Source organism: Ambystoma mexicanum, chromosome 1p (genome assembly GCF_040938575.1).
Source record: "Ambystoma mexicanum isolate Mex_15411 chromosome 1p, UKY_AmexF1_1, whole genome shotgun sequence".
In the NCBI taxonomy this organism is placed as follows: Eukaryota; Metazoa; Chordata; class Amphibia; order Caudata; family Ambystomatidae; genus Ambystoma; species Ambystoma mexicanum.
Genome location: NC_090921.1, coordinates 1464641769 through 1464668613, shown reverse-complemented (window position 1 = coordinate 1464668613; position 26845 = coordinate 1464641769). Strand labels below are relative to the sequence as shown.

General features: G+C 45.2%; 1 protein-coding gene across 1 annotated transcript in view; it reads left to right on the top strand.

The window, feature by feature from the left end:
• PMF1 (polyamine modulated factor 1) overlaps window positions 1-23420 on the top strand; it is a 216024-nt gene extending 192604 nt beyond the window's left edge. The window contains exons 5-6 of the mRNA XM_069607115.1: window positions 6036-6231; window positions 22442-23420. Of these exons, the coding sequence (XP_069463216.1) occupies window positions 6036-6231; window positions 22442-22519 (274 nt within the window). The 3' untranslated portion in view covers window positions 22520-23420. The remainder of the gene's footprint in view (window positions 1-6035; window positions 6232-22441) is intronic.
• The last annotated feature ends 3425 nt before the right edge of the window (window positions 23421-26845 follow it).

The window sequence follows — 26845 nt, the reverse complement described above, 5'->3', positions numbered from 1 at the left end:
TCCCGAGGACCCATGATCACTGTAGTTTCTTGGGAACCATCTGAAAGAGTAGAGACTGACCTGGCCAGGACAGAGGTTGACGGGCATCGGGACAGAGACTGGCATCAATTTATATGTGCGGCTCCAAGCATACTGGGGAGCTAAGGACTGGGCCCTCTTAATTGCCCCACACTACTTCTGCGGTAGGTCTGCCTACTCAAGTTGACGAGAAACCTTCAATCCCCCCACCACCCTCTTCTTGACTGGGTCATGTCCATGACCCTGTCAGTGTCTGATGTAATCTTAGTCACTTAACACTAAACTGTGCTACTCCACCGCCCATTTAAGTCCTCCATCTGATTGCCAAGCCTGTAGAGCAAGCATGGGATCGCTTCTGTAGTCCCTCCTCTATTATTTTGTTTACATGTTCAATCACAGTCCAATATGAATCGCCTGGTGTGTGGTTAATTTTTAATATAGATTCGGTTTTTGGTTCATTAGGATGAAGTGGTGAACTAGAGAAGCAGTCTGTGTTTTGTGTGTGCGGATACAAGGTCAGTGTTCATTAACAATTCTCAATGCCATTGCTACATATTTCAATCCTCATGGGTGCTCAGTCAGGTTTGACATTAGAGGTGCTGCAATTTCTAAAGGATCTTTGTTCCTTTTCATACCTAATTATAGCTGTCTGGTTAGTTCTGTCAATGGCCAAACCAGACATTGACCACATGGACTATGTCTGATAAGTGGTGGTATATACTACATTATTCCGTGTGTGTTCTCTTCAGGTCTATGCGTACGTGCATGTACTAGTTTGCTTCTCATATTTGAAAATCGTTTTAGTGCAAATTGTGGACGTTGTAGAAGTTTAATCCCTACATTCAAAATTGGACAATTATAAGAATTGCATTCTTGACTTTATCTAGGGATAATATGTGAAAACCACTGTAATTCTCCGACACCATTTTCTTTCTGGTTACCCATATGGCTTCTCTTTGTATATTTCTCACCCTCGTTTAGCTTTTGTAATCAATTTCCAAAGGTAGCTTCTTTCTTTTTCCAATGAGGACAATAATGTGTTTTAATCAAATTCAGCCAAAGTTGAACAGTTGCTCTTGCATGTATGTTTTCCCTTCAAACTCTTGGATTGAAGATGTCAAGCTGGAGCAAGCAATTTCAGTCAGTCACTTCTTTTAAAACGGTGGTGTGGAGTATCCCTTGGCAGGCAGTAAGTGCTACATCTAAACTGTTCAGCCCTTATTAGAAATACGGTTGAACTTTGACATATATTTTGTTGATGCAGCTACGTATGGAATGATTTCAGAGTTTCTTCAGTTCCCCTCCAGATAACAAAAACATCGACATTTGTGATTGGTCTGGAAGAGGATCTTTTTGGTTGGTTTTGCTGTGGAAGCAACTACTGTTGGAAAACAAAAGCAGAAATGTTACTGATACAAAATAAATGTGCCGTATTTGTTTCAGGAAGAATGTTTGAGTTATTTATTATGCATTTTCGACTGCTGGACACTTGAGGACCTTCATGCATTATGCTGTAGGTCAAAAATAAAAGCATCTCTGCCAGATTTGAAGGGAACAAATGCAGTATGAGAAAAGTCCCAAGATGGCAAGTGGATACACAGTTAGGTCAAGGTGAGGTTATGGACCTGCTTCATTAATGCTCAGACCATCTGCACGATTCTTTGCTTGCACACACCCCTCTCTTCTTGTATTACACCATTTTCTGGTCAAACGCATCCTATGCAGACTAAGGTCCTGCTGACCCTGGATGGGACATGACGCAACTTAACTCAGACAAGGTTTACGTTCTGTGGTAGGTCAGACAAAGGAGACGGACAACTGCATATTTTTAAAGACTTTCACACTTACTGAAGTAAAAGAAAAAGCATCACCTAGCCCTATTTCTAAGGTGAAGGATCCCTAATCTAAAAAAGTTACAAGTGGGTGCTCATTAGGATGCGATCCTCCATCCAAACCTGTGCTATCCTGCTGGCTGTCCCTACCACTAACAAAGGAAACAAAAAAAGACTTGACCTAGAGAGCTTTTCTTACTCCACTTTCTCGTCCTGTGAATCACCCTCTCCCCAAATGTCTCTCAAATCCTCTTCTCTTGGGTTTATCCAAGCCTTCATTTCTTTCCTGGTATTCAGGTCTATGCCCATTTGTACAGTTCACAACCAAGTTCCTCGATTTTTGACACAGAAGTGGACTCCTGGACCCTCCCAGAAATGCCTTGTTCACAAGTTCCTTTTGGATACTCTTCTGGTTTCTTGTTACTCTCACTCCTTTCTGTAGTGTTGCAGAGCTCGGCCACCCTCCTCCCTCTCCTCTGTATGATTCGTGTACCTTCTTGTTTGTGGTGTTCTGCTGGGGAGGCGGTCATTCCACGTGCGTGCGGACCATGCTCCTCGGTTCCCTGGTTCTGATCATTCATTCGGGCAAGCTGGTATTCTGCTTCTGCTTCTGTGCCGGTTACCTCAGTGTCTGGGATTCCCGGCCCTCCTGGGCTCAGCAGTGTTCCGTAGGCTCTCCACCCACCACATATGCTACATGGTCCAGCCTCCAGGATGTTCTCACTCCGCTCTGTACTGCAGGCTACGGCAGAGCACGACTTTGCTCTGGCTGGCTCCTACCTTGTATCGTATTTGCTCTGCAGCTTCTCCTCCCCTTCAAATAAGGGATTCAGCCTTTTTATATCAGTGTCTGAAACGGGAAACGCTACGCCATTAGTTCAGACTTTGGCAACCAAACCAGGTACATTTAACGGGCCCTGTACATTGTTATTGTGATTAGCTCGCATATATCCAATAAAGGCTTGCGACTCTGATGTTAAGGGAGATGTTATAGAATTGTCAACTGGGGAGTCCTTGTCCCCTAAAGGGGCGGGTGGCACCCCAGGTAGACCCTGCTTGCCATGTCTCCTAGGGAGACTTTTGCATAGCAGGCTCACCTCCCTAGTCCCAAAGGGGGTGGCTCCCCCTTGGGGAGAAGGGACAAACTCCCTTGATTAGTCGGAGCTCTTTGAGAGCACTGCACTATGGTGGTGAGCTAGCACAGTCCAAAAAAATAATATACCACCAACATGGTGCAGGCTTCCACAAGCTAGCAAGAAGCGCAAACACGATCAGCAAAATATGGTGTGTTCAGAATTGTAAGTAAATGCACTCTATAGAATATTTGAAATCTGATTTTGGGATTTCAGTACTCCAATATTTATATATTGCCATCAAAGTCTGCAAATGTTGATTGAACCGACTATTCCGTGATACTTACTCAAGTAAATGTGCTTACTGTGCACTGATTGTTAATCGTATAACTAGGTTAAAAACTCATAACTGAGATTACTACTGAAAATGTTTATGCAGCTGGTTCTAGATCGATGATCATTCCTAAAAAAGCAGAGTGGTACGGACTTCAGACAGCAGCTCAGTATATATGCATGCTTATTTGGATCTGAATTTGTCCTTGTATCGTGATGAACACTCTTATAACAGTTTACAGCTGAAAGAGCATGGGGTGAACCCTAGGTTACCCAGGGTAATCCAGATGTGGACCCCTTGTTAGTGCATTGAGAGGCACAGCTTAACCTCACATATATTAGGCCGAAAGATGTATCTGGGGTTGCTGTTGGTACTCTTTTTCAGAAAATAATTGCCTAGCTTTTTGGTGCAGGGCTGCTTAAGTGGGTGGGGCCAGACTGATATGCAAATGGATATTTATCCTCTGTGAAAGGCACAGCGAGTTAAAACGTGGTTCTCGACCCTCCCAAATGGGCACATTCCCATAGAACAGGCTATTTGGCCGTGTGTGTTCTCGGTAGAGAGGCTCCCAGACCTTTTTGTGAATTTACAGCTGAAATAGGTTGACATAAGAGGAGAGGATTAATCATTTCCCAGACCTTTTAATTTGATGATTTTTCTCCCCAAACTACTAGCTCTCTGTGTTGCCATACCATTACGTTTGTTTAGAGGCAGTAGAGCTACAAATGTTATGGTTTATTTAAATCATTTTATTTGTGGTTTTGCACCAATTTGTATTACAATTGCACTTTTATTTTGAATGATTAGGAAGGACTTGGATGTTTGTGCTGTAATTAACCTGATATTAGTCTGCACATCAGCCACTGTACTAGGTATATTACCTGACTCTTTGATGGAGATATTTTGCTTTAATCCTCATTTTAGATGTCCCTTTAGTTCTGTTTCTTTCTTGTGTGAAGGTCTTGGAGCAGTACCAGTCCAAATGTAGCTTGGGTCTATCTGGCTAATAGTTTAACGATAGTGTTGCTTAGATCTTTCAGGCTTCTGGAAAAGCAGACTCCTTCCTGCCAACCCCCCCCCCCCCCCAAAACCCTCCCAAGGCAATGCTTCTGCGTGAAAGTGCTCAAGGGCAGTGGACTTCTGGGATGGTACCAAAGTTGATGGCCTCTGTAAACATGGTAAGCCCAACCTGCAAAGGGACGCGGGGGTAAGAAGAAGTGTGAAGCAGCTGAGTTTCGCAATGCCCTCTGGGATGGCAACTTTGATGGGCTTCTAGGTGCATCTAGAAGTAACCATAATAAGTCGAAAGGCTTGTCTTCCCTGTATGGCTCTCTTATACAGCATCAGAATATCTTGGCAAGATTAGTGGAGTTCAGTTCCATGGTTGGCAGTTGTAGCATTCACCCGCAGGGCAATGTTGATGCAGATCAGTTTTCCCTCTTGGGGAATTGAGGTAACTGTCCTTCCCATATGTTCCTTTCGGCTCACATGAGGACTCTGAGCAAATCCTCCACTTGCCTTAGGTGCAGATCTACTAGTGGGCCAGGACCAGTAAATGGATGAGGACCTACATCTCTGCACAGGCCATCACTATTATTTGGTATTATGTTCAAATTCAGGGCATTTTTAAAACATAGAAATGTATGGTTCCTTATTGGTGTGTGTGTAACCTAGAAAGAAAAGAACCTGTGTGAAGGTTTCCTGGCAACTGGCGTCATCCACTGATATACTGCATGGTCCACTGTAAGAGTCCTTTGACGTATTTACAATGCTGTCTCACGTTTGAAACAGATTTATGTAATCCTTCGTATGAAAGAGTCTCTCTTAAAGAAAAGACCAGTGTGGGAGCACCTATGATTGGCAGTGTTCTGATGGGGACTTTATGTTTGCGACTTTGGCCAGCCAAATGTGGATCAGTAGAGGGCAAAATGAAGGCGCAGAGGTTTTTAGCCAGTATGCCATTGAGGAATAAATATGTCACTTCCAGTGTAGTGTGTGGGTGCAGTGCGGACAGGGGGTAGGGGGCTACATTCCACTCCCTTACCCTGCACAGCCTCTGTGTGACAGTTTGAGCCAGAGACTGGAGGGGATCGGAAAGGGGGGGCTGATGATGCTTATGCTCCCTGCTCACCTTCGCTCCCCTGTGCCTTACCATATCTCCAAAGAACTAAGCTTTCTTTGAAGGTGGGAGGAGCAGTAATGGAGAAGCTGGGAACTATAGGCGAATGAACAGAGATCATGGGTGGGCAGGATGTTGAAAACCTTGTCTGAACACGGTTAGTCAAGAGGCGATTGTCTGTTATACGGGGAAAGGGTGTGGTAGCTCAGGCAGTGCCCTGATCATTAATGATGTTTTAGTAGGTGAGTCGGGGCAGATCTATAGTCTTAATTTTGGTGAGAGTCTGAGAAACTATGGATCTGTCATAGATGGGTTATGTTTGATTAGTGTTGAAAGTTGCTGTGGAGAGAGGTGTAGGGGTGAAAGCTGAGAGCATTTGTTCAAGATGGAGGCTTTGTTGTAACAAGTCTGACTGTACCGGTAGCCAGCTTACTTTCCTGTACTCCTGTTAAGGCCTGTAACTTAGTCTGAAAGCACGGTAGATTAACTGCCGACTTCACAGCTCTCTGTGTAACTGGCAGGATACAGGTTTGATTTCAGTGTTGTCTAGCAAAAACAATAGCGGTTGAAGTGTCGAAACACTGTTTCTCTGTGGTCTATCATTACTCTATTTCAAGCTGTTAATTACTAGGAATATTTCTTTTTTCAATCACATTTAGGAGATCCAGTGGGATTCCAGAGGAAGACTTGCGGAACGCTTTGGTCCCTTATTACCTTAAGCATAAAGAATACATGCGGAAATTATTGAAGGAGAAAGAAAGTGAAAATGCTAAGCTGGCAGAATCTGTGCTTGCTGGCCGGCAGCACATTGCCTCCCTGCAAGAGCAGATACAGAAACGCAAGGACGATTGGACGGTAAATGTTGTATTACACGACCAACTGATACCTACTGACAACCAGTTGATGATACTGTGCCCCACTCGTTTTGTCAATTTTTTTTTATATAGATTTGTTTCTTTTGTCATTCTAGTGCTTTGGCTTAAGACTAATCCCAACTTGTGTTGAGGGTTAGCCAGAGTTTTTGGACTACTACTCACTTGAGTCTACGTTGCAGCAAACTTAAATGTTCAACTCTCCCTATAAGACTTAAGGGTATTGCAATAGCTTGCTGTTCCTGTTTAAGGCCTTGGATATTCGGATTAGCTCTGAGGCCCTTGCAACATCCTCCCTCCCTATCTAGTTTCTCCAGGGTGCCCAGCCCGGTTATCCACAGCCATGGGGTGACTTCTAGTTTGGGCCTGAAAAGACTGACCATTTGATTGCACCTCCCTCGCCTAACCCCCTTGCCAAACACCCAACCCCTTTCTCTTTGCTGATCTACTCCTCTTTGGCACTGCTATAGAACAACCCCTTGTCTCTGCCTGCCAGAGGCATTTCCCCTTGTCCTCTATATGTGAATGATTTATAGCTCCATGTGTAGTATGCACACGTATGAGGCGTTACACAGACCATCCTCTGGTCCCCCATGATTTCTTGCTGTGTCCCCCACCACCCTCCGGTCGCCTGTGTTGTCTTGCTGTGCCCCCACTGGTCTCCTGTGATGTCTGTTTGCCCCCCGTCTTCTCTCGCCCCTCACCCTGCTTCGCCTAATTTCTTCTTTCCTGCCTTCCCCTTCCTCCTATCCCTTCTTCCACCCCCGACCCCCTTCTCCATATCCACGGTTGAAGTTGTCTTGATTCACCATGGTTTCACCGACCTGTTGCCATTGCTTGGATTTGACTTTTTGGACACATTGACTTTTGGTGCTTCACCTTCTCAACTCTCGTGCCCAAACTCCCCCGGATCTCGTACTCGGGGTGGCCCTGTACCATTCTGTGCCCATCGTCATCTTGAATCCTTAATCACATTTTCTGTTCCCGGCAACATTGTGTTTTACTGACCTCTGTAACTGTATTCGCTCTCCCCTCTGCTTCTCCGCTCCTTTTCACTGTTTTATTCTCTTCTCTCCTTCCTCTCCCTTCTCCCTCCCTCTCTTACTGTTTTCTGTGCACTTTCTCTATCAGAATTGTCCCTCACCTAGTATAATGGCATCAAATGTGTGTCTGCTCTCCATTCCCTTATTTGTTTTTCCTCCCCTGTCCCTCCAGCACTATCTGAAATGTCGTCAGGCCTAGTATGATAGTATGATAGTCGCTTGTGTTCTTCTCCTTCTCCCTTTACTCCCCCCGCCCCATCTATTGTTAAATTCCGGCACTACCTCAATTGTCGTCAGCCATAGTAATGTAGTCGCTTGTCTGTCTCATTCTCCTTCCCACCCCCCCCTCCCTTCCTTATGTCACAAAAACTCTTGCACAATCTGACATGTCTCTAGACTGATTACGATAGTTAATTTCACATTCTGAATGTATAAAGTACTTGTAAGAATGTCACTTTTTTTTCTCCCTCGTTCCCTCCCTGCCTTGAAGCGCTTTGAAACACATTGTGTATAGGCGCTATATTGATTTGTATTTATTTATTTGTAGAGCGCGTCTACCCCTGTGGCAACTGAGCGCTAATCTTACAATTTAATACAGTATGAATACATGACAATATATATAAAATTTATGTACAAACAATCGTACTAAAGGTACGTCATAAGGCACAGTAACACAGCCAAGAATGTATTCAAAAGCTTTATTCGACTCCTGTTTTACTTCTGCTTGCATGCTTCCAAGTTCACAAAAGGAGAAACCGTATGAGTTATAATGACTGTATTAAGTAACATTGGTTACCAAGTGCTACAAACTACATTCCCGGTGATGGCAGCACCATATCAAATACTAGAATTAGTATGATCATTCTCCTCCTAGCTTTGCTCTCTGTACTGTTTATCTGGGAACTGCATGGGACCCATTACCCCATCCCTTGCCCATGCGGCATCGGACACCCCCCCACCTCCAGACCCCCTCGTACTGCGCTCATCCCGTTCCCCTGCTTCCCCTCCATCCGCCCGCCTCCCGGACCTCCCTCCCCTGTGATTGGCCACTCGGGCCTTGCTGTGTGCCGGGGCCTGCAGCTTCACCTGGGAGAACGCCATTACTAGCACGGCGACCCCAGGTGAGCTGCAGGGACCCATTACCCCATTCCTTGCCCATGCGGCCTCGGACACCCCACCCACCCCCATACCCCCTCATACTGCGCTCATCCCGTTCCCCTGGCATCCCCTCCCTTCGCCTGCCTCCCGGACCTCCCTCCCCTGTGATTGACTGTCTGGCCTTAATTGACCCAACCAAGGCAGCCCTCTGCCTGGCAGACCTGCGGCCAAGGACCCTAAGGCAAAGGGCGCTGCGGCACTGGAGGCTCCAAGATGTCTGCCGGTGTCCGCATGGGAAGCAAAGGAAGCCAGCAGCCAACAGACACCAACAAAACTGTAAGTGCGGCATGGGTGGTGGGTAGAGCAATCACTCTACTCCAGAAAGCCCTCGCCACTCTACCTACCCCTCCATAACGTTGACTATCATAAATGTTGCACTACACTATGCACTAACATACTGTTATGTTATGCTGCTTGGCATTTGTATAGCGCTTTGTACATCATTGATGGGTCCGCACAGCCAATGTTAACTAGTGCCAATGGTTACTAACCCAGAGAGAACGGTGAAGATCAGCCTATGTCACCTTTTCACAGGTGTAATAATCGTTAGCATGCGCCACATCTGGATGGAATGGTAAATGTCAGCATGTGCCGCACTTGGTTGGAGTCCTCGATGTAGCCTACCTCGCATCTAGATAGTTGTGAATGGTAGCATATGCACACATAGAGGGAACTCCTAAGCTTAGCATGCGCCACATCTAGATAGAATTGTAAATGTCAGTATATGCCGCACTTAGTTGGAATACTCAACGTAGCCTGCGTCGCATCTAGATAGAGATGTTATTCAGTGATTGATATACGACTCTCCTGCCAAGCCTAGACCAAGCATGCAATCATGAATCGATAACCAACCCACTAACAATTTCACTCCTCCGCATACACCTCTCAAACCAAACACAACCACAAGCCTTAAACGCAGCAAACCGCACACACTTCACTACACTGCAACAACAAAACAAACCACACATAGACTTGCACAACAGCATACGACGACTACCAACCGAAAAACACCCCAAGCCCAGCCAATGGACCCACCAGGCTGAGGCTGCCAACAGCACATCACTGCTATCTTGCACTTCTCCAGCTCATTTCCTCTAACTCACCCCCCCTCTCCCTTTTTCAGAGCCGCCAGGGGACCACTCTGTAGTGCGCGGTACACATCTCCTTTAACATTAACATAACATTAACATTTACACCTTCTGCCCTCCTGCTCCCCTCTCCTCCCATATTCATGACAACATTGGTAGCTCAGCTTACTCCTTATCTCTTTCTGAAAGCAGCCCACTCCTCTCTTCACCTGCTCACCTATTAAACTTTCTCTTGGACTTCTCTCACTCCCACTACCCTAATTAACCGCAACGACTCACTGAAACGCCCATATGACCTAGCATATTTTCTCACTCCCTCTACTTAAGATACTAGGGTGGCGCACTCGTGGGAGTACCGCTTGGCCGTTACACTCTGCTCCTGCTGGATTCTGCTTTTGCCGCTTTTCGTGTTAGCTGTGTTTATTGGCGGACTCGCGAGTGATTCATACTTGCATTCAAGGAGCCTGCTTAGAGCAACGCCCCCCTTCAACGTCACTACCAAACTCCCATATTACGAATGCGCACAGCACGCGCATGCACTCGTGGGAGAGTACCGCTTGGCCGCGCAGTTGTGCGGCTGTGCTGCCCAGCCCTATGTCAATTGCTCTCGGGGTGTTTCTTAAGTATATGAGGCTATCCGGGTGGAAGTAAGACCATTGTTTGTTTGTTGACGATTGTCATATAAAACAAAATAAGGCAATAAACAGTTTGTTTTTTCATTGTGATCCGTTATAAGAATGGCATATAAATTAACTACAAGTATGCTGCCCAATACTTCAAGTCTGGTGTCACTTTCAAAACCGCCTAATCAGGCTGGTCTTGAGGCTCCCCCTCAAACATTTTATTCAGCTATTTCCACTACACCTACCTGTCTGTCATCCCGCCCACAATCTAAATTTCCTTTTGATAGTCACACAAATGAGGCCATTGTTTCTGTGTCGTCGCAATCAGCCCCTTCCATAGTAAGCAGTGGTACCCCTTCCTCATCAATGGTTGATGATGCCCATGCTTTTTTGAACACTCCATGTGCACGAGTGAATCCCCAACCCCTTTCCGATATCACAATGTTGACATCTACTAAAAACTGCCCTAGGCTATCCTCTTCACCTATTTTAATTTCGCCAATTAACTTTCCCCCATTGTCTCACAAGCAGTCGGGTCTATCCATTCATGCAAGTCAATGTGAGTCACCGATCTCTTGGAGGGAGGAGAGGAGTGTCCCTGTGAGGGATCTCAGGAAGGTGAGGGCGCTGTAGTTTCCCATCAGTCTTCTGTAGCTCATCGTAATTCTATGCTACAGTCTTTTGCTCTGCCCACACCAAGACCCATTAAATCAATTCCTTCTGACAATTCATTACACCATTTGCCAATGATACAACCTGCCCTCACTGCTATCAACACTACCATCATGAGTCTGTGCAAACTATTTGAATCCATTGATACAAAAATATCCCATCAATCAAACCAGTACGATGAGTTGGTTAAATGGCTGTCGTTACATCATCCGTCCACAAAGAGCAAGTGTGATCACTTGACTAATGAACCTAGTGTGTTGTGTGACTCGGTGGTATATGTTGATGATCGGAATGTTCTAGAGCCTCCAATACAAGCGTCTATGTCTAATCATGCGATTGTCACCATACAATGTCTTTTAGCCACTATTCCTGGCGTCATACGCCCTGTTAGCGACCTAAATAACCATCCAACCCCAGTCACAAATGAAGCAGTCTCTCCTCAACCAATACCTGGTGGTCCCCTGGAGGGGCAAAAGAGTACCTCAACAACCCCAAGAGAGGACTCATCGGGTACAGGCACAAGCCATCTAATTTCACTCAAAGGCAGAAATCCTAAATTGCCAAGAAAATATCATTGGCTATAATGAAGACAAAGAATATGGCAAATGTGAAACATACTAAAAGAACACTCAACACTTTCTTTAAAGCACTTGGCAAGAGGTCCACATCTCATGCTGAAGTGGCTGCCCCAAGCAAGCGGGTGCCCCTTTTAGGGACCTCACCTCAATTACCTGTAAGCATGCCAGCTGCAATTACCTCTGTTGCAAATTCCATCAACCCAGCCCAATCGAGTACAAACCTTTCCCTTCTTTCCCATTTAGTGCTTTCGATCCAGCAGATAAAGGAGGCCGAGGCCTTGTCTAATCTGACCTCAACAAAAAAACAAAATGTTGCATTGCCCATCTTTTCTCCTGAGATTTCTAGTAGCATTACACCTGCTCCCATATTTCAGAGACCGATTCTAACATCACACCAGGTTGCAACACCACATGATTCCTTGCCCATTCAATCCCAACCTATTAAGAAATCTGTAGCTTTCTGCCCGCAAGCCATCTCTGACATGCCTAGTGATGCAATTGCATCACAGGATATACTTGAGAATTTGAAACAGAGAGTAGGCGAGTATTTGGCAGCAAGTATGGCTAAAGATCTAGCCAAACCTTTAGACTCTCAGCTGGCAACTAAATCCATTCCTTCTTCCTATGCAGAACAATTTGTTGGTCAAACTCCCTATACTCCTTTAAACGCTGACACTTCACGCTGGGAGGATACCAGCCCACCCCAACCCAGAACAGGACCAGACACAGACCCTTCTATATTGAAATGGACGCCCCGGCATCATACTTTACATCCAGTTTCAAGACCTCTGCACCCACGCCGGGCGAATTTTAATACATTCATTTTGAAATGTAGAGAAGGGAACTTCCCTGTCTATGATTTGAATCGCCAGAGTGTCCTGAACCTGTTTGGGGATGTTGCAGAGTTGTACATTATATCGACGCAAGACATTGACCAAATAGTTTTTTTCTGAGCTCACACGCTCAGTAGTGAGATTGTGGATCCCATCAGGAGTTGTATGGGAATCCATTTGGCGCTGCAGAATGCACTCAAAGCCCAAAGCACTAAACCAAAGCCGAACATTTACCAAGGCTCTCACGGAGCCATTTCTGATACTCAGTCTACACTTAACCAGCGGCATTAACCATTAATGCCAGAGGTTCCATCTATTTTAAAAATTGCAAGCTGGAACACAAGAGGCCACTCACACCTGCACCTGTCTTTTGCCAATTTAGCTAGTATTCACCATGTTTTAGCCTTACAAGAAACCTGGATCACAACACCCCCACTATGGGATGACCTCGATACAATTTTGCTTCCCGCCATCCCGAGTGGAGGCAGACTGTCCTCGGGTCTTCTTGTAGCTGTCAAAACATCCAGTGGCCTTACTATTACACCCTGGTCTTTAGTTGATGCCCAGATCCAGCTAGTCCAAATTACTAGTAACGACCAGGTGATGGCACCAGTCAACATCTCTCACAACGTCACAGCAATGACGGACAATGTTTTTTTATGATGGCCTACCTTCCATCTTGGATATAATATTTATGAACCATACAATTACTCATACAATCATTGTGAGCGACCTTAATCTTGACTGCTGGAATAAGACTTGCGTCAACCGCGATGTGCAGAGATGGATTCCCTTAATGTGTGACTGAAATTTCTACATGCTCAATGGCACTGTTGACGGTGATTCTCCTCCTCAATACACCTGGCACCGTGGTTTGAGTACGAGCATCATTGACTATATATGTCAGCAAACAACTATTTCAAAGTGTAAAAAAACTGATAGTCTGTGACCAACCATATAGTGACCACAGACTTTTAGTTGTGGACCTTGCCTGGGATTTTACCAAATCCAAAAAAAGGCTGTTTTTTAGGCAGAGTTCATGGTCAACCCAGCAAGATCTTGCCTTCATTGGAACATGACTACGCTAACTGCCTTTGAGAATATAATTGAATATAATTTGCTTTCTCTTAACACTAACCAGTGTTCCGATTTATTACAACCCTTCGTAAGATCTGTAACGATACCTTCTTGTAACAGAGTTCGTCATCCTCACTCCTTTGATGCAGGCACTCAGCGCATCAAAGCAGAGTTTAGGAAAGTTAAGAAAGATCTATTAACATCAAATCATCCACACCGTTGGTCACTCCTAAAGACAGCCAAATGCTGATACAAAAACTGGTTGAGAAGTAGGAAAGCCTCGCAATTCCAACAAGATAGAGAGGTGATGGCAAGCCCGCATCTCTGAGGCATCTAACAACTCGGCCGAACTCTTTAAAATCTGCAAGGAGCTGGCCAACCCTGCTGCAGTCTCTACCTCTCCTGTCCCCTCCCAGGCCCTCTGCACTGCACTGGCCTCGCACTTCATCTCAAAAACTCAGGACATCCTGTCCTCGCTCTCCTCCTCTCTCCCCCCCTCCCTCTCTTCCCGGCTCTTCCTCTTGCTCTCTTGCAGCCGCCCCTCCGCCCTCCTTCTCTGCTTTTCCACCTTTTTCTGCTGATGAGGTTTCCAGACAAGTCCGATCTATGAAAGCCTCGTCTAAACAGGTTCACCCCTGTTCCTCCAAAACCATCAAGGACCACATCGACTCCCTGTCTTTTGCAACCACTCATTCGCCTCTGGAGTCTTCCCATCCCCCCTCAAGCACTCCCTTGTGCACCCCCTCCTCAAGAAACCCTCTTCCGACCCCTTCTGCCCGGCCAATTATCGCCCAATCTCCATTACTCCCTTCCTGGGTAAGCTCCTGGAGAAACTGGCCATTTCCCAGCTTAACCTCCATGCTGAATCTGTTGGTAATCTTCATGACCATCAATCCGGCTTCAGAGCGGCCAGAAGCACGGAAACTGCTCTCCTGAACATCCGTGAGGACCTGCTCCTGAACCTCGATTCCAACACTCCCTGTGTTCTCATTCTGCTCGATCTCTCCTCTGCCTTTGACACTGTCAACCATGCCATCCTGCTCAACTGTCTCCGTGATAACCTGGGTATCACTGGTCAGGCTCTGGCATGGCTGACGACTTTCCTTTCCGGTCGACCCTCCCAGGTCCAAATGGGCTCCTTCCTCTCTGACATCTTTTTCTCCACCTGTGGTGTCCCCCAGGGTTCCAACCTCTCTCCCTGGCTTTTCAACCAGTATCTGGCACTCCTTGCCCACCGCATCGCCGCTCTCTGCCCCTACTTCCAGTGCTATGCCGACGATACCCAGCTCATTTTCAGGCTACCCTCGGCCTCCTCCTCTCCTTCCCTCATCTCCGACTGTCTGTCTGCTATCCAGGAATGGTGTGCCGCCAATGACCTCTGCCTCAACGCCAGTAAGACTGAGATTCTACTCATCGGCACACCCACTCCCTCCTTCCCTGCAGCTCTCTGGCCGGCCTCCCTTGGCCCCCTTCCTGCCCCTACCTGCAAGGCTAAAAACCTCGGGGTCATCTTCGACTCCACACTCTCCTTCTCTCCTCATATATCTGACGTCTCTAAGAAGTCACACTACCAGCTGCACCTCCTCAGAGGTATTCTTCCCTTCCTCTCCTTCCCCCAGAAGCTCACTGTCTCCCGAGCCCTGGTTCTCTCAAGGCTGGACTACTGTAACAGCCTCTATCTTAATCTGCCTGCCTCCACTCTCCGCCCTCTGCAACTTATCCAGAACAGAACTGCGAGACTTGTCCTTGGCATCAAGCCCAGGGACCGTATCTCTCCAGGACTGAAATCCCTTCACTGGCTCCCAGTGGCTGCGAGGATTAAGTTCAAAACCCTCTGTATTGTCCACAAGGCCTTCTGGGGCCAGGGACCTAAATACCTTCAACTCTCTCTTCCTAAATATCTTCCTTCACGAGCCCTTCGCTCATCCGTCTCCAACTCCCTCATGGTCAGCCGCTTCTCGAAGCAACGAGCTGGGGGTAGATCTCTCTCCGCAGCAGGGGCCTCCCTCTGGAACAGCCTTCCTGCCTCCCTGAAACTTGAGGAGAACCATCTCCGGTTCCGGAAGCACCTCAAAACCTTCCTCTTCGCTTCTGCCTTCTCTCTCCCTCTCCCCTGCTAAACCTGCTTAACCCCCCACTGAATTCAGCACTAAACCTGCATCTGGGCCACTCTCAGCAACCTCGGTCCAGGGCCCAGCCACTCTCCACTTGCACTGCCTCCCTGGCTCCCCGTGCACTGTGGGACTGTCACTGTACCCTACAGCCCCCTTCCCAGCACTTGCTCTGCACTTACCTCGCACTTGCCACCAGCTGGCCGTTTTTATTTATTATTTATTAATTATTATTTCTTACGCTACTTACCTTGTACTGCACTTTCCCCCCCACCTCCTCCCCCTGCACTTCCTCCTTTTCCCCTTACCTCTGCACTTGCGCGATCTGAATGACACCTGGCCTAGTAGGATCGTTTGTCTGTCTTCCCCTTGTTTCCCTCCCTCCCTGCCTCGTCGCGCCTTGAAACACTTGTGTATAGGCGCGTTACAAATACCATATCATATCATGGCCAACAAAAATTCGTCTAGAATGTGGCAACTACTGAATGATCAGCCTTTTCATTTACAAGGTGACTCACAAATCAATGGTGTTCATGAAGAATGTTGGGTCAACCATTTCTCAGCATTATACGCTGATCCTCTCTTCGCAAAGCCAAAATATGAACCTATATCTACATCATCATGGCATTTGGAGATATCTCCCGACATTATTCAAGGTATCATAATGCAGGCGAGTTCCTCCAGGGCGATGGGCCCGGATGGGTTATCAAATTTTATGTTTAAATCACATCCGGCTGAATGTGCGAGCATCCTCTATAAAATCTTTTGTGGTATATTAAGAACACGCCTTATTCCGCCCTCTTGGAAAACCTCCATAGTTATACCCATTTTCAAAAAGGGTGATCGTAGTGTGCCGGCCAACTACCGACCCAATGCGCTATTAGACTCTCCAGGCAAGGTTTTCACCAAACTGATTTTATGTGAATTTAATGCCTGGACCCTACAATCTGATCTTTGGGACCAGCATCAAACGGGATTTGTTGCGGGAATGGGTACAAACATAAATTCCCTTGCTCTAAATGCCATTAAAATGCAAAGCCACATGCACAAGCAGCAAGTCTTGTTTGCTTTTGTTGATCTTAATGCGGCTTTCGATTCGGTTAGCCGCCTGCTTCTATCTAAGCTCTGCAAAGATCATTGTCCCCCAATGTTATATGATGTCATTCATTCGCTACATTCAAACACTTCCATCCAAGTTCGTCTATCCTTGGATGGCTTACTTTCAGAGCAGATTAACACCGCACGTGGCCTAAAACAAGGATGCTTATTAGCATCAGTGATTTTTAATTATTTTGTACAGGATGTCAGATTTTCTTTTGCTAATGTTTTATCTGACTCACCGAAACCTAATAACCAACCAATTCAAACACTTATGTATGCAGACGATTTAGTTCTTGTTTCCAAAACACAATTGGGTCTGCAGCATCTTCTTTTACATATATACATAGGTGAATGAACTAAAAATCAACAGTCAAAACACAAATTGTAGCTTATTCACCCAGGCGTGCTGGATCATTGTCACATGTTTGGACTTTCAATCAGTCACCAATAAAAATGGTGCCACAGTATACCTATCTTGGTATATTGTTTGAAGGTTCTCCCCAGGCGAAGGGCCCCCTGGAGAGCGTATAAGCAAGACTTACATCAGCCATTTCACAAGCGCGCATCATAATGTATAAGTATGGAAAATTCTCAATTATGCCGGCATGGCACTTCAGGTGGCAGATATTACACCTACCACAATGTATACCTGCTGCCTGGATAAGATATGAATTGGGCCTGGTCTCCCTCCGGGTGCTGTATAATTGGTGCTTATGTTCTTTATTCAGAAAATGTCTGCTTTCCACCCAGTTAAATGTCATGCTGAAAATTCTAAACAGTTCTATTTTCTCCACAAACCATTCATTCATTCATTAAAAGGTGGCTCTCGAAGGTCTATCACACTCTAATCTCGGCAGAAATTTCTTTGGATTTATTATTATATAACCCAGATAAATCCAAATCCAAAATATTTGATTCAGATTGGATAGAAACGAGAGCATTATGTCTCCTGTACAAAGATACATCGCGGTGTCGCTTTCCATATAAAAAATTGCAAACTTTGCCCCCATATTTGGTGCACTGCCCTTCTCACAAACTACGCAATGACATATTAAGATTGCGTTTTGATCTATGGATCACTAGAGACATCCAAGCTAAACGCAAACTTTTACCAGTTTCTGACAATATCTGTCGTTTTTGCTTAGTGATGGACACTCTAGTTCATCTCATCACAGAATGTTGTGTACTCCGATCAGCAAGAGAAATCCATTTTGCAAGACGTTGCAAGTACTTGGCTCTCGCAAATCCACAGAACTGTTGGTCACTTATCCTGGGGTCATGCTATTTACCTCTTCAAATTGCAACTGTTAACTTTTTTTATCAAGTTTAAAATTGGAGGTTATGGGAGAAATGTGGCATTTCCGTTTGTTCTGAAATAAGCTGTTTAAAATTATTTGTCTCCATGGCAATGGTTGTTAAATTATTTATATTAATTTCATTTTATTTTGCTTTTCTATTGCTGTGTATATTTTGTGATTCATTTTGATATGTGTAAATTATGTGGTTTATATATTTTATATTTGAAAGGTTGATTAAATTCAGCCAATACAAATAAATACATTTAAAAAAAAACTTAAGATACTAGGGTGGTGTCTGCATTACGATCAACAAAGCGTGTCCATCTTCCCCCTCTGATGTTCTCCCCCTTTTTTTAATGCATCACTCTTTAATTTGTTGCACCATCACCCCCTAAATTACACCTCTTACACCCCCTTGGGATCGCAATTGCATTCTTCCTTGATTTCAACCTCCTCACATTGCTTCCCATTCAAATCAGTCATTATTGTAGGGGACTACAACCTCCCTACAAAAACCAAGGCCCACAAACTACAGCTGAACTCCACTCTGGTCATACTGTTTGCTCTCCATAACCTGTCGACCTGCAATCCTGGAAGCTCACTGTATGTCCTCTTCCTCCCTTAATTCTTCTGCCTCCTTTGACCCAGATACTTCTAATGGAACTCGTCTCCAATTCAGTCTGTCCCTCCTCCGCTTTCCCTCCCCCTCCTTGTAAAATCGCTAAATGCAAATGTAAGCCTTCCTCCATGAGACCCATGTCAAATTAGTACCTCGTGCTCTCCTCCACAACCCTTTTACTCCATTGACTGGGCATTTCCGGAGTTCAGTTGAACATGGACTACTTATTTTTTTAGCACTATTGCATAGCTTCCCCCCTTTCCCCCCGTCTAACCCATGCCCTTCTCTCCCCAGCCATCCAATATCTTGAGTAAAAACCTTGCCCTTCAACCTGAACCACTGGCACAAAACGTATTCTTCCTCTGCTTGCTTGCAAATTGAAATCGTTCTTTGCTGTCACCACTGCTCTGGACTTTTCCAATTCTAACTGTTATACTAACCGCATCTCCGTTGTAATCCTTGCGAGCTATCCATGACCCACAAATCCATCCTTCCCCTGGACTCGGTTCTTTTCATACTCACTCTTAGCTGATGGCTCTTTGATACTATTTCTTTCAAAACGTCTAATACACAGAACACCCTGCCTGTCCTCTTCTCTCTACCACCACCGCTCCCTCACATCCTCTTCTCGCTATCAGACGTCCATTGACGAACCCTTCTGTTCTAGCTCTGACCCTCGGGGCTACCAGCCTCTGCACTACTCCGACTAGTCCCTTTCACACAACAGTCCAGGAACTGGTCCCCCTGACCTGGTCCTACCTCAATTCATCCTTTCACTTACCACTGGCATATTCTTATGCCGTTTCAAGGTGGCACTGCTGTCCAACAACTCAGCCATCTTTTGACCCATCTTTCCACCCATTTTTCCTTCCTCACTGTTCCTGCCCAAACGTGTCTTCAACCGCATAACTGACTATTTGGGGGCTCACTCATTGAGTCTACAGGAGACTGTGCTTATCCTCTTCTCCATCTCCCTCTCTATGGCTCACCACTGCCATCTATCATCATTCACCTTGACGTTTCGGTTCAATGTCCTTTCATCGCCAGGCAGTTGTACGCCTGCATTTTAAACGTGTATAAAATAACGAAAAGGTTCATTGAATTCTTTTTAATTTTTTTAGGAGGTTCCCCCCTTACCTATTTTTAACTATACCCGACCCCCCAACCCCTTATCTACTCTTTCCTACCCACCCCAAACAAATTCGATGTACTTTCTTGTTATTTTGTACAAGTTTAAAATGCAGGTGCAGAAATGCCTGGGGATGAAAGGACGTTGTACCGACGTTTCTTGCCATATCTGCCACAGTTCACCTGCTCCATCTGATTCTCTTGAATCCTGGCTTGCGGGGCAATATCCTTCTTGGTTGGCCTACCCGGCTAATCGCTTTATTTTCTTTTCCTAGTACTTTGGGACCAGTCATGCCACCCCCCTCGCAGTAGGGTCCAGCAACAGTATATATATGCCTGAGCTGCTCCTCCACACTATGCACCTGTTATCTCAGCAAACTATCTTCTCTTTGGATTTTCATATCGTTTTTCTAACCTGTCATGCCCCTGAGATGGCCTCCCTCCTTGTTAACTACCTCTCTGTTGCGGGATTGCTCAGGGTTACCTGATGCACAACTCCTTTTGAACTGAAGTGCTCTTCCCCTGGCCTCCAATGCTAATCTTCTTAATCCCGCAAATGTATTCTTCCCTTTCCCCATTGCCCAAGGCTCACAGTGTGGGCTTTCTCTGCCAATGTCCCTAAACACCAGCACTTCCTCACCTCCATTGCTACAGCTGCAAGGCTTAACCTCCTGAGCATTCCTAAAATCCATCCCCAGTTCACTTTGCACTCTGCAAAACTCCTCGACTCCTATATGCTTAGCAGGCTGGATACCTGCTCCAGCCTGCTCATGGGACTCCTCCCTCTACTCCTCTCAAAAAAGCTATTGGTTTTGCTACCCATTCCATCTAACTACTCCTGGTGTGGCTGTCCGGCAAAATCTTTCCCTTATTCTTGTGTTTTACATACATTCTTTACCTAGCCCTTCCTCTTTTTATCCACTTACCTAATGTCTCCAATATGGCTAAATCTATCTCGTGATAGACACCCTGTTGTAGTCTACGCTCTTGAGCTGTCATCACCATAATTGTTCCCCATCCACCCAGTTTTTACCCTTCCAACCGCTTCACACCCCATCACTGGAACTCTCTCCCCTCTTAAAGACATTACAAGAGTGACAGGCTTCATGATCATGCTTTAAAACAACTTTCTTTCCTATGAAACGAGCACCCGAATTTCAGTGCACCTTCTGCATCTCCTCTGGACTCTGCCCTTCCCTCCTCCACCACTACTATCCGAAACTATTGTCACGATTGGATTACATTTCCTATACCTTGCCATCTCCTCCATCACTTCTCTGTCTATCTTGCTCTGTCTCCCTCTTCCCCCGTTTCCTTCTCCTTTCCCTCTACCAGCCAGTTGTGTAAAGATGTGTAAAGCATCCAGCAGTAGGAACACTCCAGGCCATCAGCATGCCCTTTTGTCATACTGCTTTTCGGAAAAGCATTTTTAATATTCATTAAATTAATAACTATGAAAATGAGGAAAAATGAGTTGCATGGACTGTCCCATGTCTGACTCCTACTGATGAGCTGCAGCTGCTTCAAATCTCTATTCAGTGGTGTAGTTCTGCCTTCTCCCAATGTATGTGCTACTAGTTGAAGCAGTCAACACTTTGAGGCCCTGATTTCTCACCAGTAAACCGCGTTCTTGGCCCCACACGTGACAGGGCCCCGGAGTCAGCTGAGGGGGGATGCCCTTAGAAGTGGGCCATATCCTTAGTCAATGGCTTGGCACATAGTTCTCCCTTTTCTGCACTTCATTTTGATCCCAGTAAGTAGGCAAGATCCTAGAGGGGTGACTGCAGCCAGCCCTGCTTGAAACATCAAAGCTGCTCTGGATCCCTTTTTTTTTAAAGAAACTTTATTTTTGAATTTTGTTTCCAGAACAAACACACAAGAGAAGAAACGTAACGTGCTCCCTCTTCCCGCTGAAAGCTTGAAACCCCTTGTTGGCAAAAACCATGCGTTCTTAAATTATCATTAATTGTTATGACCATATTCTATCTGGTAAATCCAAACCCAGGCCTGTGACCCAGGATTACTTCACAAAACCCTTTCAGCTGTTACCAGCATAGGGCCCATTGCTGATTGCAATTGGACCAGCTTTAATTGGAGACGAAAACATTGATCCTGCTCGCTCAAAGTATGTATGTTATTTAATGCATTTTCATCTAGTGTGTCCTAGGCCTGTGGCATAGACCTATAAATGCCCGAATGTGTTCATGCCTGTAAGCCGTCGGAGGCATACACAAACACGCTTCTTTAATAGACCTCACCTTCCTGTTGCTTTGAAATAAACGAGAACAAAGCATCTCATCCTCCCACCCCCCACCTCACTGCAATTGGGAGATTGTTTGATTTAGAGATGGATGACTAGACCATGGTAAATTACAGCAAACTTTGTGATATTTCCTTGCAGCATCATGACCCGGCACAAATTGTGTATGTTGAGTCATATATTCTGACCCTTGCTGCGCTACCACTCTGTCCCCATCACGCACTTTCGTCTGTCTCTAGGTGGATGGAATTGGAACACTGATGCAGTATAAAGGGCAAGTCTTTTTCTTCCACCATAATAACTAGTCTGGAAAATTGGATGTCAGTAATAGTAGCCTTCATATCAAAATTGCATTGGCTGCGAAGATGGATTGTGCGGTGAGCCTTGTTTTGTTATTGGCACGTGTGTGCTCATTATGCCATTTATCTTCTTTTATGGTATCTGTTGGCCGGTAAAAGGTTCTCTGTACATCGAAGTGCTTGAATGTTGTAATAGTATCTGTCATCATCTTTGTGGTTGCAAAGGGTATCTTTCTTTTCTCACCCAGTACAATTGTCCTTGTTTAAAAGTTTGTTGAATGGCTGTTTTTTTTTTTCTCTGTCAGGCAATAAGTAAAGCACAGAGGGAGCTCCTAAGGTCCCTTGGAGAACCTACGCCCGAAAAGTTGAGATGGGACCATTAATGGGCAAAATCAGAAGATCACATCTTTCCCATCCGCCAGTCATCCGATTTACAACTTTCTAGAATATTTGTGTTTACTGATTAAATCTAGAGATTGCTTTCTTTGTGTATGTCAGCATGTTTTGTTGTGAAGCTTTTTTAAGTTCAAGCCGAATTCTAAAATGATTTTCTGGATTGTCTCCCCACCAACTTCCAGGCAGTCCTTGTTGTAAAATGCTATAGGTAATGAATTTCCCTTATGCGGTCATTAAAAACATGCCATGTTGCAAAAAGCAAATTACCTGTACTTCCAAAGTGTGCATTTATAGTCTCAACAATTCCTTGTCTGACTTTGTACTCTTACGTATCACGTGAATTGTTCTACTGAATAAGTAACACACACTCTTTCAATGCCTGTTGGCCTGTAAACCACTTGTTCAGGGTAGAAGTGTACCTTGAGCTGGGGCTTTGAGGTCGTCAAAAGAGCAGAAATGGGTCTTCACCAGTGTGGCTCTCTTTATCCTTTAGAATGTCGAGGCTCTTATCGTCCAAGAGGCATTTGACACCCAGAGAGGCTTCATCATTTGAAAACATTCTGAATAGTGAGCAGAAATATTCATGTCATTACGAATGTGGCTGTCTCGGAGTAATGCATAGCCAGCACTTGTGACAAAACCGTGTTGTCCATGGGGAACCAGTGTGTCCTGTGTCCGGAAATGTAAAATTGTATGTTTTTGTCTTGATTCTGGTATCATTTAGGTTGCCGAGTTCTGCAACATATTTGTGGTTTGTAAATATTGTGCTTATTGCTTTGTCTTGAATCAATTGTGTGTGTGTGAGAATTACAATATTTGGAATGAATTTCAGAAACTGTAGATAATGTCAATTTGCAAAATAAAGTCCTATACTATTTTTGAAATAAAGTACTGTGTAATTTCAGTAATCCTTCAGACTTGGATCAAATGTACACAATGATCAATTGGTGAGTCACACATTCTAATATAAAGGAATTTCAGTAGTCTATCGTTTAAAATGAAGGTCATTGTATTTATTTGTAATATATGTACAGTGCCACCCTGGAGGTTTGCTCTGTAGTAATCAAAGTTGCTTACTTCCAAAGTGAGAGGTGTCGGCAGGGGTGTTCCTGTCATACTATCCCTATACTGCATGTGCAGAACCCACAGTGCTGATCTACGTGATGCCACCAGGATTTTCCCTCCACAATCTGTCATTTACCGGAGTGATGCATGGAAACTCTGATCACAGAACAAGACCCCAGTGGAGAATCCCGTGCCTAATTTACAAAGCGTTTTCCAATGGTATTTTAAGAATATCATTCACTTCTGTTAATTAGGTCCCCAATCTTTAATACTGACAGCAATTTGGTCTCGAGTGGTATCCACCCTGTCTCGAGAGAGCCATTGATTTGATTCCCAACCTAAGGGTTTAGGGACAGGCTGTATAAAAATAATTAATCTAAAATGTATTTCCAATATTGTTGCTTCAAGTCCCTGGTGTCGACAACCCTAATGAAGAAAGCTCCTTTAAGTTCTACCCTATATGCAATTTGCAAATTCCCTCGTGTGATACTCTTAAGGGGTGCAATCACTGTCTACCCAGTGGCCAGGAAGAGGAAGCATGTGCAGCCTCTTAAAAGTTAAAACCTGGGACACTTAATATTCGTTATTCGTAGACCAGTGTGCCATACAGCATGCACCTTGTGCAAAGTGACTATCTTTGAAGAAAGGTTTGCCGACTTAGCTTTGGTGGAGGGGAAAGATCTGACCCACAGGAGACAGTCACGCAAGACTCCAGGGGCGGGGGTGGAAGGAACTCAACTGCCCCACCTCTCTGAAAAGTGTCGCAAGAGGGCAGCCCAGGAGCCACCACACGGTGTGCATGAAGCCTGGGGTGTTGCACCCAACATGCTTCCCAAGGCAAGCAAAGAAGTCTGTGTCCAGCCAACTGCCAAACCAAAAGCTGAAGTGCCATCATTCTAAGGTCCACAAGTAGTGGGGAGTCGGTTCCATTAAATGAGGGTGCTTAGGGCAGCAAGACACATAAGCAGGTCAGCGCATCCAAACGCAGCACTGAATAAGTCTGAACTGAGGTGCACAGCGCCGTGACATTTGCAGCTGCCATATTCCAGGGTCATTTTCCAAAGGGAATACACCCAATAGCTGTTTCAACAACTAGCACAGCAAGCACAGAAAAGACAAATGTTTTTATTTCTATTTTCAAATCGACTTTAAAATAGGTTGGTACATGTTCCAGTAGTTATAATAATTTATAATTGGTTATTTATAAAGCGCATCATACCCAGAAGTTTCTTTTTTAAAACTTTGTTTTACATATAACAAATCAGCAACAATTCTTTCTAAGCGCGGACCTGGGCTCGAACCTGTGTTGCAGCGCGTCGTCTGTGCTGCCCCCGAGCCATCCTCCCGAGACAAGCTCGGGGAAACTCTCAAGCACTTTGCATGGCAGAGGAATGGAAGTAAAATTACTTTATCTAGGTAAAAGGAAGAGGTGGAAGATTACAAGGATGCTGACGAGCTGGAGGCTATTCTTTCAAACGCATACAGATCAATTCCCAGGCTTGCAAAGTTGTGTATTTGCTCAAACAATGGCCAGGGTCAATATACTATTGAAGGAAACGGAAGAGCGAAAAAAGAAAGGATGGGCCTCACAAAGGGGGTAGATGGGCGCCCCACTTAAGTTTCTGCAATGGACTTTATTCATCCTCACAAAGTGATGGCGGAAGAATCTGAACTAGAAGGTGAGAATGTCCAAGAAGGGGTGGAGATAGGAGAGGTTGCGCCACAGGACTGTCCTATAGAGTCGCCAGATTTTGAACCTCACACATCTAACTTTTCTACAGAGGGTCAATACTCGTGTATGGCACTGATCAAGATGGCAGTCATAGTTTGTTATAAAAACTCAGGATTGCAAAATGCCAAGGACTTTTAAGAGACCTTCCAAAATCCTAGCGTGTCAGTTATGGAGTTGATAAAAAGCAGATGAGGTAGAAGTTGCACCTAGAGACAATCCAATATATATGCACAAAGTTCCCAAAAATATCTAAAGGAGTATGGGAAGGGAACATCTCATTTACAAATGCATCCACTAGGTAGGTACCAGGGGTTGCCTTTCGGTTATCCATGAAATTATAAGCTGCACCAGAGTACTTTCTTCTCAAATCTCCTATGCATATGGATCTATGCGATTACTGCGAAAATAAAATTGCACAGATGAAAATGTCAAATTCATTTTTCTTTTCACATTTTAATGCAATTATATGCAGGGGAGACTCCCACATACTCCCCTCACATGTAATACCCTAAGCCACCCCCTCATACATTTTCATTGAAATGCACAATAAATAATTTAGCATTTTTGTCTGCAGTATTTTTAGCTGCGCAGTAATGGGGTGATACCCTTGGGGATAAGTGCAGTGAAAACCACCCCGAACACAGAGACCGAGTTGGACGATTGCCTTTCATTCATGACAAACTCCAGGCAAGCATAAAGCATAGAGAATATGGGTAGTATGTATATTGACAATAGGCAGCTCAAATGAGAATTGTCCTACGAATTATGCCTTGGCAACCTTGGAGTATGATCATGGAATATTGTGGAGTAGGTACAAATCTTGTGGACAGTGTATTTTTATTTTATTGTGCATTTGTTAGGCGCTTATACAACTGAATAGTGTTTCAAAGCGTCACAAGGCTAAATGGGAAGGAAACAGGGTATAATAATGGCAAAACAGTCAAATACAGTTAGGGTTCTACAAGGCCTTGTGGCATTCAGACAAGCAGTGCAGTGAGAAGTGCAGGAGAGAGGGAGGGGAGCAGAGGGAAGGGCAAGTGCTGTTGAGAGGGGCCGGGAGGGAAGTGCTAATGAGAGCCAAGGATTAGAATTTCAGGCTAAGTGATAGTGCAGGCAACTCCCAAAGGTGGGATGCAGAGCTGCCCATTAGGGACCCGCAAAGGCAGTGGAGGGAGGGGGACGGTGCTGGTATTAACTGGGAGGAACGGCCTGGAATCCTTTTTTTGATTCATGAGGATCAGGATCAGGCCCCCAGTGGGGTGATTAGCAGGAAAGCGAAGGAGGTAGAGAACAGCAGAGTTTTGAGCAGTTTACAGAACTTGAGGCGGTCCGGCTCAAGTCTGAGAGGTGCAGGGAGAGGCTGTTCCAAAGGGAGGCACCAGCTGAGGCGAGAGACCTGCCTCCCACTCTCTGCTTGGAGAAGCGAGAGGAGCGTAGGGTTCTAGCAGGGGAGTATTTGGGGAGAGAAAGTTGAAGTTGGCATGGTCTCGGACCCCAGAAGGCCTTGTGGATGATG